The 16,938-nt window shown below is 41.3% G+C and overlaps 1 protein-coding gene across 1 annotated transcript; it reads right to left on the reverse strand.

The window, feature by feature from the left end:
* On the reverse strand, positions 1-16,572 carry RBP3 (retinol binding protein 3). The gene is made up of 4 exons (XM_069020414.1): positions 13,525-16,572; positions 6,621-6,811; positions 3,681-3,823; positions 1-1,849 (listed from the first exon to the last, which is right to left on the reverse strand). The coding sequence occupies exons 1-4, from the start codon at positions 16,570-16,572 to the stop codon at positions 1,521-1,523; spliced, it is 3,711 nt and encodes a 1,236-aa protein (XP_068876515.1). The 3' UTR covers positions 1-1,520.
* Between the last annotated feature and the right edge of the window lie 366 nt (positions 16,573-16,938).

Here is a 16,938-nt window from a genome sequence, read left to right on the forward strand (position 1 = left end):
GGGGTTAACAATTAACATTGTTTGTACATGACAGCACAACTGATTGTTTTTAGGAAAACAAAGCAGTTTATCTGGATTGAGATATTAAAGAGGCTTAAAAGACATTAGAAGAAATACATTAGTGTTGTTTACTCATTCATTGACTACTCCATTTTTTTCCATAATAAGAATATTTAATATTCTTCATACATACATCACTTTACACAAAATTCTGTATGGGTTTTAATTCATTAAAATATTTTCCACAACACTGAGAAGTTTAACAATAAGCTAGTGCATAAAAATCAGAACATGAAAATGACTCAAAAGAGTCCAGGTTAGAGATCACACTGAGTGTAGTTGATAAGACAAATAAGTAACAAAAAAGATGGAAAATCTATTTAGTTCTTAAAATTATCTCCCTGTAAAAGCTTGAAGTCAAGTGTTTAACACACTTAATAAAAGAAAAATGGCAGGAACTTACAAATGAGCAAATGAACACCAATGTGTAACTACTATCAACTCTAACTGAATTTTGGGAGACCATTTCCTTAATTTAATTACCTTACAGCTGGCATTCTGTAGAGATGAGAAAATCTGAGATCTATATTAGAGTTACACATATTTTTAAATAATTTGGAAGATAGATGTTTAACTAAGAATTGTAGGAAAGATAAGGAATGTTGTACATTAAGCTCATGCCAATTATCTGTTAGTTGTCCTGGAATACACTATTACATGATATGTAGCTTGATAGCAGGGTGCAAAGGATATTTTTCAGGTTTTTTTGTGTTTTATTTTTTTTTTTCTTCTGTCTTTGGGGCAGGACACAGCAATCTAATATTAGCCTTAAGTAAAAACATACAACTCTTTTTCCTTGAGTCAGTTGATCTGGGCACTGGGTAAAAGAGTCAATGTACTGCCTTTGTCTTGCTCATCCTCCCCTCTGACAGACACTGAGAGAAGCAGGCATGTTCCTTTGAAATACCAGGAGGCTGGGCAACCCTGACAGACTGGGAATTTTTGGTTATTTTTGGTACATCTAAATGATGAAATGGAGAAGAGACTTAATTTAGCTCTTGCAGTTTGGAAAATAGACTCTTCCAACTCCTGTTAGTTTTTAAAGATGTTTAAATAGGAATGTACACAATTTCCAAAGAAAAAGATGTGCCTTTTCTGTGTTTGAGGTTGTTCACACGCTTTCAATACTGACAGCTGGGATTTTCTATGGGACCAAAGGAAATCTGTGATTGATAGCTAAACCTTAAAAAACTGACACACTGAACATTTATGTTTGATTACAGGAGAGGAATCCTGAAACCCCAGTGAATTATTGAAGTATTTCAACCATGCACAGAAAGAGCTGGGTTCCAAAGAATGGGGAAAAATAGCAGCATGTTGAAAACAAGTCACTGAGCTGTGTACAGGGACCCAATCACTGACCAGAGAGACTGAAATGAACCTCCCACTTGTTTCTAGGGCTTACATTTGGGTAGCTAGCTTTCTGTTCATAAGAACTAGGGGCATATTCCTCCACTGGACTATCTAGAGCTGTGTAGGTGAGCATTGAGCATCTCCTTTGCTTTGACAAGTGCTGCTTCAGCTGGTGTTTCTATGTGAGGAGGCACTCCTTTCCCTTCCCAAGAAGTGCTGTCTGCAGAGATGACTGATCTGGAGGTGGGGATGAAGATGTAGAAGTTGGTTTCATCTACCTGATACATCTGTGGGGAATGGCAGCCACCACTGGTCTGCTCCCCAATGATGAGAGCTCTGCCCAGTCTCTTCATTATGGATACAAACTCTTCAGCAGCCCCAGCTGTCACAGCACTGGTAAGGATTACCAGCCCCTTCTGAGAGCCGTACCTCTCCCCTGTGAGGTGGGAAAAAAACCATCAGAAATGAATCCATTTTCAGACATTTGTTTGTATAATAGAGCAAAGAGAAGCCAAGATAGAGGCTTCACTCCCTACCTACTATTAACAACCCAAGAAGTTTGGAAATCTGCTTTGTACCTATGATAGTATTAAAATACTTTTAACACTAGCCCAGACTCTATGCTGTAAAAAAAGGCTGTCTCCCTATGTGGTGCTCTTGTGCCATCAGTTTCTGGTTATGAGCTCCATCAGGAGAGAAGCCAGCTCATGATTACTATTGTTAGCTCTTTTGTGGCTTTGACTTTTACAGGAGCTCCAGATCTCATCAGAATAGTGGAATAGACAGGTGGGAAAAATGACATTTTCCACTGTTGCAGCAGGAGTAGTCAAAGCTCATCCAGAAGCATTTTCAGTTTCACCCTCATCCCTGCTCTAGGAACATGGCTGTCACAGAGCTTGGCCTTCAACTATGCAGGGATCATTTTATGAAATTAGAATTATAGTGGTTTTCCACAGTTTTATATAGTCTGTTAGTGGAAGCTATACATGGCCTTTGTCACAAACCCTTCAAAAAATGCCCCTTTATTAGTAGGATCTGAGCCAAATTATTTCATTTTCTCACATAAAACAGCTGACAGGAATAGGAAGGATTTTGAACCTTATTTTCAATATCTGTGAACATGTTAGATACTTTTTGAGAGTTTAGTTTCTTTGAAAAAGTGACCAGTAGGTAACAGCTAGGACTTGGTAACTTGAAAACTGAACTGCTCTAAAAATGTCATTCTATAAGTAAGTAATATTATGACTTAAAATCCTCATGCTAAATTCTAAGAGAGGGGCCAATAGCATGGTAATTAATTTTCACACCATTTTTGGTCTTCTCATTTCACTATAAACATAATAACCATTAGAAGACTCTTTTCACAGTAGATATATATAATACAGGACCAGATCCAGCTCCTTTGAAGTCAATATGAGTCTGCCCGTTCTCTTTGATGGGAACTGGAATGTGTCCATAGGAATCATATCCTTTAGCACAACCGACCTCTGACTGCCTGGGAAAATAGATGGACCCTGCAGACTGTGACAAAGTTTAACCATTTCAGCATGATCCAGGCCAACAACTCCAGACACCATTAACTTTTTTGCTACTGTCTTAGCTTAAGAGGGGAAAATAATTAAACCCATTGTTAAGGGCTCTTAGAACTCTAAATGCAGTTTGTGAGCACTGAAGAGCTCTGTTTCTGCATGTTGCAGCATCCTTTCAACTTCCACCAACAGTGGGGCAGGCTATGTGTGCGGTGTGTGTCACATTGCCAAATGCTTTAAACTCACCCAGATATGCAAAAATTAATGTTTTTCTTTCTCGTCTCTGGACAAACTGGGGTGTTAAGGTGTTTTCATCTACTGATGTAGAGGATTACACAGGTAGGTAGTAGGGAACAACATATAAAACTGTATGGGAGTATTGGAAGAGACATTACTAGAACTCTAGGCAACACTGGATTAATTTTTAATTTTGGCAACTTTTAAAAGCAACAAGTTACAGCTGCTGTACACAGTATTTGGCTCAGCTTCTGGGGACCAATTTACAAACCTCTGTGCCTAACATACCCCATTCCTAGGAGTGATAAACTGTTATTTGTAGATGGCATTGAGGGACATGGCTGAAATGCACATTTTTTGTTTCTACATTCTCTACACAGATTGAGCTGATCATGGCAGGTGCTTTCACCAAATGAGTTACAGTATTTAATGGCTTGTTTAAAATGCACAAGGAGAGACATCTGAAATGGAAAGCTACTCTGGAAAGAAACTGTCATTTACCTTTGAGCTGTGGCTGGGTCCATATCTCCTTTACTGAGTCACTGGGTCTGTTATAAACTTTGTCCAAGAGAATTGGGTGTCCTTCATCAAAGAAATATGAGCATAGGATTGCTATGGGTGTAGTGGAGCCTCCAATATTGTACCTTTTCAAGAATTAAAAATATTAAGGAAACAAGTGAAAATTTGTGTCAGGCAGTAAATCTTCCTTCCCAAGTATTGTTTCATAACATCAGTCCTGAAAAGGCTTATGGCTACATTTTGATACATTTACATTCATTCTCCCCTATCAGCATTTGCTCTTCTATCAGATAAACAAAATCCTGTCTAAGAGTGTTGGAGTTTTATTGCCCACAACTGACTTCAAAAGCAAATACAAAACTTAAAAGTCTTACTTTTTTATTGATGTTACGTAGAAAAAATCAGAAAGTAAGCAAAGACTCTAAATCTGCAGAGAAACATCATACTCTTGTTATTTTACTCTGAGTAACCCATTCTGTTCCTGGTGTCGGCAGCAAGGAGTGAATACGTAAGCCCTAATACACAAAGTAGATTCCAATTAAAGCAACATATGTTTGTAGAACTGTTGTGTTCCTATTTTTTGCTACACAAAATGGGAAAACTTAGAAGTTTAGATAAGTCCATCTTTTTTGTGTCTAAAGGTTGCGTTAGTTGCTTCATTTAGCACAGTCGTAGTTGAAAACTTTGGTCATTGTTTAATTCCATAGCAGTCTCTGAAGATTAATTTTACTGAAGAGCCTGTCATTGGAGAACCCCTGCTATGAATACACAAAATTAACTGCCAAAATATTTTTTCCTGTCACTTTTCACTAATACTAGAGCACACACAGCTCTAGAAATGTTTGTACTTTGCTTACTGATAGAGTGTGGATATAGTACTTTCCTCTAGGTGATGTTAGGAGTACCTAGCACAGACATTCCAGCAAAAACCTGCTAGAAAATGAGTTTATTCAGTTCAATCTATAGCTAAGATTTTGCACCTCTGGAAAAGGATCTGACAATCCCAGAGGCCTCTGTTCCAAAGAGTGAAGCTACATCTTTATTCTTCAGCATTTGGGAGCTGCATGATTGACACTGTGATTGGCTAGAAGTTAAATAATCATCTTCAGTGTGTCCCTGATAGTGCTGTGCTGCCAGGAGGTGCTGCTGCTGCACAGCCCATGTGACAGCTCAGCCCAGCAGAGCCCAGTTTCCGTCAGGTGCCATCACAGCTGAAGTTGATGGCAGGCAGGGCAATGCTGGAATGTTCTTCCTGGGACTCTCTTGCAGACACTGAAACTGCAGTAACCTTAGTCAGTAATAATGTCTGAGCAGTTGCCAGAGTTTGAACTTAAATTTTGGATGCTAGTACTCCTTCTTACAGATGACTTGTGTGACCTTAGGGAGGCCTTTTAGTTCACCAGAGTCTCTTGTCAATGCTGTGAGAGTTAAAAATATGAAGTTCATGAATGGCACAGCTGTTCCAGGAAGGGGAACTATTAAGGTGAGAGACATTATGCATTATGGTTAATCCCATGCAAAATTGAAATTATCCAAATATGAAGTTCATGAGTGGTACAGCTGTTTCAGGGAGGAAAACTTGTAAAATGAGAAACATTATTCATTACAGTTAATCCCATACAAAATTTAAATCATTAGCCTTAAAATCACAAGATTGGCTTACAGAGAATTTCAAAAGGCTTGTTTGGGGTTCTCTTTTGTATATCTTCAGAGACTGGGTCTTTTATGTGCACTCAAAGGACTGAAAATACATTAAATATAAAAAAATAAACCAAAACAAAACAACACAAGAAAGGAGCTATAATGAGACCCTTTGGTACCTGAGACATGATTTCATCTTTGCTGCTTCAGTGCCCCCAGCCCTGAAATTTTTAGCTTGGGAGAAAACTGGGGCAAGAAAGAGGAAAGTCCCAGTCCTATCTCAAGTCTATTGGAAGATGGTGGTGCTTTTGCTGAATTCAAATCCAGTCATGGGTGTGTTATGTTTGTCGCTGCCTTGCCTCCTCTGTTCTCACATAGTAAGATCTCTGTCTCTCTCTCATCACTGTTGTCATCTTTTCCTCCCTATGATGCAAATCCCACAAGATTAAGAGGATTACCAAATATTAAGAGCCCCATGATAACAATAGACACAAGTGGTTCTAGCATTAAAACAAAGTCCTTACAAAGTCCTTCTTTTCTTTGGTTTATATTTGTAATTTTCTGGGCTCACACACATTAACTCTGGACCCCAACAAGGGCATTACTTCCCTAAATACTGTGTAGGAAATGTGAATGTTTTATATTAATCTGCTTTGATTGCTGGTGAAAAATGAATGACATCTTATGAGCACTATTGACACACTGGAGTGTCCAACAGAATTCTAAGAAGAGAGCAGGTGTACAATGCTGCAGCTTGGTGCAGCAGGGCCCAGGAGTGCTACAGTACCTCTATGCTCCCCTGTGCTCTGTGCACAAGGCCTGCTCTGTACAGACCTGATTGCCCAGAATTATTTAGCACTGCAGATATGGCAAATTAAATGTTGTAACACAGCCTTGCACATAGCCTGTCTTTTTGACTGTTGAATCACTTGGCCACTACATGAAGTAAATATTTATTTTATAAATATATATATATGGTACATGGAGAGTTAGATTAGAAAGAAGTTAGAGAAATAAAACAAATGTAACATCCAGAACTGCATTCTGCAAACTATTCCCTAAATTTGCCTATTTAGTTCTAAACATCTCAAGTGATGATACAATTTATTTTGAGATATACTTCCAGACTGTTATTATTTTCCTTGGCTGTTTTTCTTTTCTCATTTAATCCCAGCAATGTTAGCCTGTAAACAGGATAGTAAGCCATGTAAAGCTAATTAACTGTTACAAATAAAATGCTGTTTTGAAAGAGCCTTGGTTATTTGCCATTCAAAGGTTTACCTCAGGTCTATGATTAATGCATCTGTGTGAACAATTTTCTTCCAAACAAGCTCTATGATGAGGTCGGACACCTGGGTTAGAAGTTCACTGTCTCCAAACATATCAAATCTCAGATAGCCGATGTTGTTTTCAAATACATTTGTGTGGAATGAAAACTTAATCAAATCTTCAAATACTTCTGGCGGAGGGATCTGAAAGAGTTTGGAAAAACAAAACAAATCATTTGCTGACACTGGTAGCTCGACACAAAATTACGTGGGTCATGTTAATCCAGGTGGGACACATGTGAGGAATGTGACCAAGTTTGAAAAACATAATAAATTTTACAACATTTTTGCATGTTAAACATAGGTTAGCATTGCCTGATGCATTTTTGCACAGTATAAGGTGCATCAATAACATGCCCAGAATCTGGAGCAGGCACCTATTTGCCAGAGCTCATTTCATTTTTCAAAAATACAAGAATTTCCTTAGAGCAAAGAGGCTAAAAGAACAATTCCAACCTGCAGCATAGATCCCTATCCCAGGCCTGCCATCCAAGCCCAAATGTTGCCTTTATGAGTTCTTTCTAAACATAGCACCTGGGACTTTCACAATCTCTTTACTGGCCTCATCTGAGAAACAGCTGCTGGCCGCAGGTGCGAGTGGCCCCAGCCCCTCTTAATGACCCAGTCCCTGTGACAGTGAGGAACCTGATGTGTCTGGGCATGTGCTAGGATACTCATGAAGTAGGCATGCTAAATCTCTTATATGGTGGCCATGTGCCTGGAGTCTCACGTGTTAGGTTGCGATTTATTTAATTTTGCTTAGCTTATGTTATTAAATAGTGGACTGTTTTAGTAGCAATGTGTAGCCAAATAATAAAGTTATCCTAGTAACCCCTGTATGCATTGAGACATAGCCAGTTCCTATTGCCAACCTTCTGTTTTGCATGCACTATCTGAAAACGGAATAGTCTCCTTCAGCTTGAGATAAGAATTTAGAATACATACAACTTATATGACCTTCAGCCATTTGGTCTTTTCTCCTCAGGGTTGCTGTGAAAATGGTATTATACCTTTTTAATCAGTTGCCCTCTGCCATAGCTCATCCCCAGACAATCCATTCTTTCACACTCGAAAGAACAAGGAGTCAGCAACGAACCATGTGCTAGCAGGTGCTCTTCAAGTCGACAGCATGCCACAGAACTGGGGAGGCACTTGGGCCTTCTGCAACTACAGAGAAGTCAAGTAATCTCCTGACCTCTATATAGTGCTCTGGCCTGGAGTTTTGCTCCTGCCAAAAGCAGGTCTGCCACAGCAGAAAGAGTTTTTTCCAAGGTGTGTGAATGCAGCTGTGCTTGACGTTACCTAGGGGAAAATTACCCACCATATGACACTTCATCATTCAGCTCCTGATGTATGCCAAAATTACCAAAATTTCAATCATTAATTTAAAAGCCCTGTTGGCCAGTAGTTGTTGACTTGATGATAAGAGCAAATTCTTTTCTGTACCCTTCTTTATCACTTTACCTTGTGAAAATAACCATTGTATCTGGACTGTAAACACATCAGTCCAGCAGAACTGAGTTTGTCATTTCCATTCCACTTCCCAGTGACAGCAATGTTACTTGATCTGTCCACTGTACTTTAATTAACAAATCACAGTTTTGAAAAATATATTCAGCATGCATTGATTGTTCTGACAGAACTTATATCTACTTCAGAGATACTGGTCCTCCCAGGAGGAAAATAAAAACATCACTCATTACTAACATCTGCAAGTAAAACTGATGTGTTACTCTCAGCTGCTTACTAATGATATTTTAATTGAACACACAAATGTCTTATCTCTGTCTCCAGCGCATACCTAGAAACATGTTGATTAAGAATAGTATCTGCCTGATGAATTTTTTCTCTACTTATTCTTTTACTGTGAGGCATCTTATTTTTGTTCCCTGAGGACTTCAGCACTGCTGACTGTTGAAAATTCATTACCAATTTCAAGGTGGGCAGGTTTCTCTTAAAGCCCCAGGTCTCAAGGGCTGAAATAAATGTGCAAGGATCTAAATGAAAGCCATTCTTGGCTGCAGGAAAAGTTATGAAAATGTATCTATTCTAAAAGCTCTAAGACTGGATATCACATGAAGAGCACTCAGACTGTAATTTTGGGGTGCCAGGGAAAGCATCTGAATTTTTCAGCAGAAGAGGTGAGGAGCCTGTGACTGGTATGAGAGAGTTACTGCCCTGCAAAACTGCAGATTCATGACACTGGCACATGGGCCACATGCTGCGGGTACCTAAGGAGGTAAGTCAAGCTTCAGGGAGCAACCAGGTGCTCTCTTTGGAAGGCAGGGCTCTGCTGGCCGAGGACAAGCTGGGACAGGATGCAGCTGAAAGTAAGATCCTGCTGCTCAGTCAGACAATGTTTACATACAAATGACTTGTTGTTAAATATAAGCCCTCAGGTGCACACTATAAACAATGAGGCTAGGCTAAAGGACCTCCAAGCTAGCACCACTTTAAGCCAAGGAAAAGTGTTTTTTCATTAACTATATTGTGTCTACAGTCCTGTTCTGCAGACTCCTTCCACAGGTGAGTGGCCTAAATATAACATATGATGTGACACAAAATAGGACCGTGGAATGCTGCCCTGGGACTTGTGCATAGAGTTAGATCCCTGATTCTGTTACCGACACAAACCCCAACCATTGGCAAACCGCTTTTCCAAATGTGCCTCTCTTCCCTCTTTTCTCTCCTTTCATCTCTCCCTTAAGTTGTTTTTAGATAGAAGCTGTTTTTTCAAAGCTATTTTCCTGCTGTTTTAAGGTAACTCTGATTTTCATTAAGGTTGCTAGTGCTGCCAACTGCTGGCTGTGAAAATATTATCAGGCAATACCCTTGTGCTGCTGCAAACCCTGAGATAAGTTTAAGAACCATGAGATCTTGAGGGCTGAATGGCAGGGTGGCACTTTTCTTAGAACATTTGGGTTCCTTGTGTATGCTCACAGGTTGGAATGGAACTGTCCATCCTAGCAGGGCCCCCAGCTCAAGGACTGAGCAGGATCAGCTATAGCCCTGACAGCTCATTCTCATTTGCTCTTAACAACACACATTTCACTGGGTGATTTCCAAGCAATCCACCGTAGTACGTCACCAGCCTTTCTATAAGAAAGATGTTTCTAAGATCTAGTGTAAACAGTATAAGTTGACTACTTTGTACTCTTTAAGTGCATTACTTCTTGACCTATTTACTATGGACAAGGGAACAGATTATTTTTTTCATATCTGAAACAGTCTCTTACGTATCTGCGTTTTCATGTGTCCTCTCAGTTTTCCTCTCTCTGGAATAAACAAATCAAATATTTTAAATTTTTTCAAGATTAGTTTTATTCAGTCTTCTCTTTACTCCTGTTCCTCTTTTCTGCTGCCTCCGTACTTGAGCCACATCTTTCCAGAAAACGATTGCCCAGGTCTGTGCATATTATATTCTAGATGAATTTTCTTTAGAGCTAAATGTAGCAGAAGATTTCATGTCTTACTAATTATACTCATCCATTCCAGTTTGATGATGATGAGTATTTACTGCAACAGCTATTAATTTGTGCTCAGGTTATGAACTCCGAAGAACCCATTTACATTTTTACAGGACTTCCCCTAAACAAGCTACTTTCCTCCCAGAGTTGTGCAGTGAATTACTATCACCCTAGAAACAAGCAAGCAAAGATTGCAAAAGGTGAAGAGCCAATGAGAGTTAAACACGAGATACTTTTCTCTTGCATAAACTTGCATAGTTCCACTGACTTTACTGTGGTTATGTCAATATAAATCAACATCATATGGACCTATAACAATTGTTTGTCCACCTTTTAGCAATAGATGCAGCAATTTGATTATTTATCTTGACGCTTGGAGGCTGAGCATTTTGATTTCACTCATTAATGAAAGGATATAAGCAAACTGTACTTCTTTCTGGTGAAACATCTCTAACTATTGCCTCCTTCAGCAAGTACAACACTCTTCTATACATACATATTGTTCATCTGGAAACAGGAGGACTTGAAATGCAGGAACAATTTTTATAAAAGATTAATTTTTGCCTTTTATTCTGATCACCATTTTCAGCTGCTTATGTAAACTATCATTACAAAAACTCTCTTAGATGTAAAGACTGCATTAAAAGTAGTTGGTGATTAAGAAGAGGCCAAAAGAATCACTCAGGGAGACCCCTCATCACTTGAAATGGGCTTTACAATTATGCCAAAATCAGGCAGCTGTTCTTCCATAGGTAGAAACTCAGTCACAAACACAAATGTTTCAGTATGCAAAGGAAAGTATAACTGGAGAGGGAGACAGAAGAATAAGAAGCAGGGATTATTGAACTGCGGGCCAGCAAGTTTACAGAGCTCTGCCTTATAAGCAAAATGTTATTTTCTGGATCACAAAAAATATATACAAAATTTGCCTCTGGGAAGTCTGGCTTTGGAAAGTAGCATTTATGCAGCTGACAACTCTGACTAGAAGTGACCTTGCTGCTGCTTAGAGGAGACATATTCACTACTCTCTACTATGCTTCAGCAGCTATTCTAGTGCAGCAGATGCAAAGGTCTGCACGCATTTCACTTGTCTGTCTCCTATGTCCCATCCCATCCTTCCTGTAGTTATTCATCATCACTTTCAGTTAATTGTGTTGGATCTGCTTCACTGTCAAGGTCATTAACAGTAAAATCCTGCTGTCAAGGGAGAGGGTGGCTTGGAACATAAGTAGCACAAGAGAAAAACTAGCTCTTCGGTTTTTAAGGAATAAATGTGATACAGATCAAGAGACACTATGTCCATGTATTGGGCTGCCAAATTTTTAATTTTTTAAAAATTTACAAATGCAGCTAGTGCCATCATATATGCTTCACTGTAATCTAAAGGTATTTACTCTCTGGGGTATACCTGAAATGTTCCACAGAAAGCATCCCTCTTATGGCTGCAAAAGCAAAACAGGAGATGAAGGGACTCTTGCTGCCCAGGGCTCTGTGGAATGGGCAAATTTTCTTTTACCTCCGTCTCAAGGGAATTCCTTTACTTTAATGACTTCAGCATCTTTGTTAACATCTTAATGCTCTCTTGTCTGTTTGATTTCCAATTTCCTCCAGCAATATGAGGGAATGCTTATGCCTCTGGAAACCATTTTAGTCTCATAAGAGACGTGATTCTCTGCTCTTTACATATTATTTCACCTTGGAGAAATCTTACATTTGTCCTGATTGTCATCCAGACTGATGTGGTTTCTTTCTTATGGATGTATCCCTGACCTGTTCCAATCATTTTGCCTGACAAAGAACTATGGTAAAACAGAGGCATTGAATAGTATAATGGCATTTCTTCACTAGCTGTATCAGGATCAGAATTTTATGTCATGTGACAAATAAGATACTTGTCCACTATATCCTGTTCTGAATATTCAAGGTCTGAATAAACTAAGTAATGTCTGAACATGTAAAACACCACCAACAGTATTCAATAACAGCCTTTAGTGAATACAGTGACCAATTTGCAAGATTTTTCCATTCTGTAGAATGGGGAGAAATTATGATGTGTCACTACTGATGTGTTGAGAATAATTGAGCAGGGAACTCTGTCAAAAGCATTGAAATATTTGAGAGTTTTCTACACTCAACCAAGTTAGGAGGGAGAGTGCTGGAATAGAAAACTCCTTTAATTAATTATTTCCATTTAATCTTAGAAGCAAGAATGGGGCCAGCATCTCTTGGTTAGCAAACTTGGAAAAAAAATCTGCCCCTGGCAATGCTTAGACTTTGTCCTTGACCTTAGTATTTGTGGTAATACCACAAAGGTCATGGCCACTTTAAATCATGCATGCCAAAAATTTCAGAGTGTGGAAGTCCGTGGATTTCCTCCCCCAGGAAACATTTAATAGTTACCTGACACTTGGTCTACTCTGGTTCATTGCAAAGGCAAATGCATTCTCTTCAAAAAGTAATTTTATGATTCCCTGGAGAAAATACGTCTCTGATAGCCATGCTAGTGCAGTAGCCAGAAAGCAGCTAACTCCATCCAAGGAGGGGATCAGGTTATCCTAACCCTCTATTTAATTTGAAGACGGAATTTTAACAAGTGCTCCCGGGAGCTCCCTCCAGCACAACAATGAACAAGAAAGATTGGCAAGGCAGACCAGTGTATAAACACTCAGGCTCAGAACAAAGCACAGCCTGTTATGCAAACCACACAGCAAGGGCAAAAGTAGATTATTAAAAATCAATTTCTCCCTGGGGTCACCTAACTTCCACCCAGATACTTCTTCCAAAGAATTTCTAGGTCACTGAGAAACTGTCTGATGCTGATCATGAGACACAATTAGAACAACTTTCCACTGCCACTACCGAAGGAGTTGCTTATTATTCTGGTGTAATAGATGTGAGTTACTACAATTTTATATAGAGAAGTCCGTCAAAGAGTACATGGCTGCATGTTAATGAGTTATATGCATTTACTCTAGTCCAACTAAACTTCCCTCAAATTACCACCTGGGTTTGAAACCAGAGGGTTTCTGCATTAATTACAACTGGAAAAGCTGCAGCATTGGAAGAGGAGGGATCACAGAGACAATGAGGTATCTTTCTTCTAACCCTGAAGAGCTGCATTTTTGCTTGTGGCATATGGCAACTGAAATTTACAGCCTGAAGGTTGTTCCCAAGATGCATGCATCTAGAACTCCCATCTAATTCTACAAGCTACTACCCGAAGTGCCAGAGACAGCTCAGCCTACAAAACCTACTCAGGCATTGGCTTCTCCTCTGGGTACTGGTAAATTCGGGTGGGTTTATGGTGTGGGCTAGAAAAAAGATAAGGTATCTGACTCAATGCTCCCATTCCAGCTGGCATCTCTATAACTGAGTATGAGAGAACTGTACCTGTTTTGGCATGATCCCTGGGAAGCTGTCCTTGGCATGTTCAGGGATGTAGAGTAATTTCAGGTGTTCATCATCAGAAAGAGATTGTAAGATGGCAGTCACCTTCCCAGCAAGTTCTTCCTCTGTATGGATCCTTTTATAATTGTCTTTGTTGATGTTCTTGGTGAGGTTGGATGCTATAACAGTCCCAATGTCCACAAAGGCATAATTATCTGCCACAAGCTTGCCTACAGTTTGCAATATCTGTGGCACCTGGGCACGCAGGTTGGCAATGTGTTGAGCTACAGACATGGCTTCACTGGCCTGGATGGTGATGTGTGGCTCCACCCCAGACACACTCCATACTTTTCCAGTGACTGGGCTGAGCACCACTTGGCTGGGGATGGAGGCATATAGGGAACTGTTACCAACACGATAAATGCCCACCGAGAGGGATCCACCAACTGTGGGCTCACCAATAACTGTGGCCCGGTGTAGATCCTTCATAGAGCGAGTGAAAGCCTCAGCTGCTGAGCCACTCATATGGCTTGTTAGGATATAGATGTCCTTGAGGGAGCCGTATCTCTTGCCAGAGAGCTGGGGGAGAGTCCACACCTCTGTGCTGCGGGAGGTACTACGATCGAAGACAGTGTAGAGGTGTTTCCGAGGCTCAGGCTCAAAGAAGTAGGAACATAGTATTGGGATGGCAGTGGAGTAGCCACCTGTGTTGTACCTCATGTCAATAATCATGGCATCTGTGTCCACCAGCTTGTTCCATACCATCTGCAACAGCTGTGGCCCAATGGCCTTCACTGTTTCTGCCTCAGCCATCATATCAAAGCGAAGGTAACCTAGGTTCCCTGGCAATACCTCAATTTTGAAGAGTGCCTCAATGATGTAGCTCAGCTCTTCAGGGCTGGGAATCACATTTGGAAGCTGCTCTTCTGGTGTTGGTTCCACATGGCTGTGGAAGACATGAAGCCGATGGTCTCCAGAGGCCTCCTGCAAGTCACTGGTAAGCTGGGAAGCCAAAGTCTCTGAGTCTATAGCTGATCGATAACCTCCCTGGGCCCGTTTGGTGCTGAGCATTGCACTGGCCTTACTAGCCACTTCTGGGATGGCATAGTGAGCCTCTAGGAGTTGCCCAGTACCCTCTAGAAGTACTCCCATGTCCTTGTGGAAGGCTAGCACTTCTTCGGCCTTTTCCAGTGCATCCTCAGCCAACACTATGGCATCAGGAACAACTCCTCCACCCATCCAGCTCTCCCCATGGTTGTCAATGAAGGTGATAACAGGAACTGTGATAGTCAGGCCACGGGTTATTCCCGGCGCAGGCTGCAGCAGAGGGAAGGTACGGGTGTGCGAGAGGCTTCCTGCTGTGATCTCGCCAATCAGCGTGGCACGGCCTAGGGACTGCATGAGGTAAGCAAACTCCTCAGCAGCTGTAGCAGTGTGGTGGCTGGTGAGCAGGTAGACACCACGCTTAGCCCCATAGGACTTGCCCAGCAATTCTGCCTGGCTGTTGTGCTCCTGTGTATGGTTGGTGCATCTGTCATAAGTTGTGAAGAGATGGACAGGATCAGCAGCAGGGTCTTGGAAATAGGAGAGTAGCACAGGCACAGCAGAGGAGGAAGGGCCTCCAGGGTTGTAACGTAGGTCCATGATCAAGTTCTCTGTATTTTGAAGGGGCTCCCACACTTTGCGTACAATGTAAGGCCCCAGCTTAGCAAGCACAGAGGCATCTGCAAACTCATCAAAGCGCATGTAGCCAACATTGCCTGGCAACACTGACACCTTGAAGACAGTATCCACCAAGGCATGCAGCAGCTGCTCATTGTCAGGTAAGTCTGCTGCCATTCCAATTGGCTTCTCGGCTGGGAGATCTGCAGCTTCACCTGGCATCATGACTTGGACCATCAGACGGGGGTCTTCAGATAAGGTCTGCAATTCAGTATTGAGTTTGGTGGCCAAATCCTCGGATGACTGCACAGAAGAGAAGTCAGAGGTGGCAAGGTGCCGCAGTAGCGCAGGCACTCTCTCCACTAGGCTGTAATAGTCCTTTAATATGTTTTTGAGGTGGCTAATGGTGCCAGGCACTGCTCTGCGCACTGCCAGGATGTCCAAGGATTTCTGCAAGGCTTGCTCTGCCTCAGTAGCCACACATGGCATCACCCCACTCACTTCCCAGCTCTGTCCACCCCCACTCAAGGGGCTCACAGATCGTGACACAGGAACCATCATATAGAAATTGGAAGGACCAATACGCAGCTTCTGGATGTCCAGTGAGCCCCCGGCTGTCTTCTCTCCAACAGTGATAGCTCTGTTCATGTGCTTAAGGATGTAAGCTACATCTTCAGCCACTCCTGTGGTGTGGCGGCTGATCAGAACAATGACATCCTTTTCTTTGCTGTACCTCTCTCCCAACACCTTTGGAAGTGTCCATATCTCTGTGGTGATGTTGGAGGGACGATTGTACACAGTCTCAACATGCAGCATCTCGTCTTCTTCATGCAAGTATGAGATGATGAAGGGGAGGCCAGAAATCTGCCCCCCAGTGCTGTGACGAAGATCTATCACCAGGGCAGATGTCTCCATCAGCGTCTTCCAGACCTTGTCCACCAGAAAAGCTCCAACTTTCTGCACAACATCCTCTCCTATGATATAATCAATCCTCAGGTAGCCAACATTGCCCTCCAGCTTGCCATACATGACCACATGCTCAATAAGACTCAGGAGTTGCTCACGGGTAGGGGAAACCTCAGCTTCTTGTTTGGGAGCTGCATGTGGTAAGGGCTCATAGGAAATCACCAGTCTTGGGTCATTCAGAGCACCCTGCACTCCAGCTGTCAAGACACTTGCCAGCATTTTTGGATCTGAGATGTCCAGGATCTCCCCGCTCTTGATTGCTTGTTCAATGGCTTCTTGCATTCCCACTAGGTTTTCAGGATAACAGTAATTGTCCAGAAGGACTTTAGCCATGTCCAGAACTAGAGCTGGCTGAAAGATTTCCTCAGCAGGTATGCTGCACATGATCAGTGCTGAAAACAGCAAGAAATGTGTCCTGATCATTTTGTCTTTGTATGCAATAGAAAAGAAGTCAGAAGCTCTTATCGATCAAGATGAACATAGCTCTCCAATGACTCTGAATCACACTGAAATCCCTGTGTTGAATCCAGGTGCACTGAACAGATCTTTTATCTGCAGTAAACCTTTAATCTCATTAAAATGGAGTGCATCATTCAAAGTGCACCAATAGATAAAGTTCAGCTCCTTACTACTTCACAGGCCTCTTATGAAACAGTAATAGACTTCAATCACCAAGGAAGATCTTTCTAGCAGTTAATTGCTTCCAAAAGGTAATGCATTGCCTGTTACAAACTGGTCCTGGCTTATCCTGAAAGTAGATTGCTTAAATGCAACTCTTATTTTAACCAC

This window comes from Aphelocoma coerulescens, chromosome 6, assembly GCF_041296385.1.
Source record: "Aphelocoma coerulescens isolate FSJ_1873_10779 chromosome 6, UR_Acoe_1.0, whole genome shotgun sequence".
In the NCBI taxonomy this organism is placed as follows: Eukaryota; Metazoa; Chordata; class Aves; order Passeriformes; family Corvidae; genus Aphelocoma; species Aphelocoma coerulescens.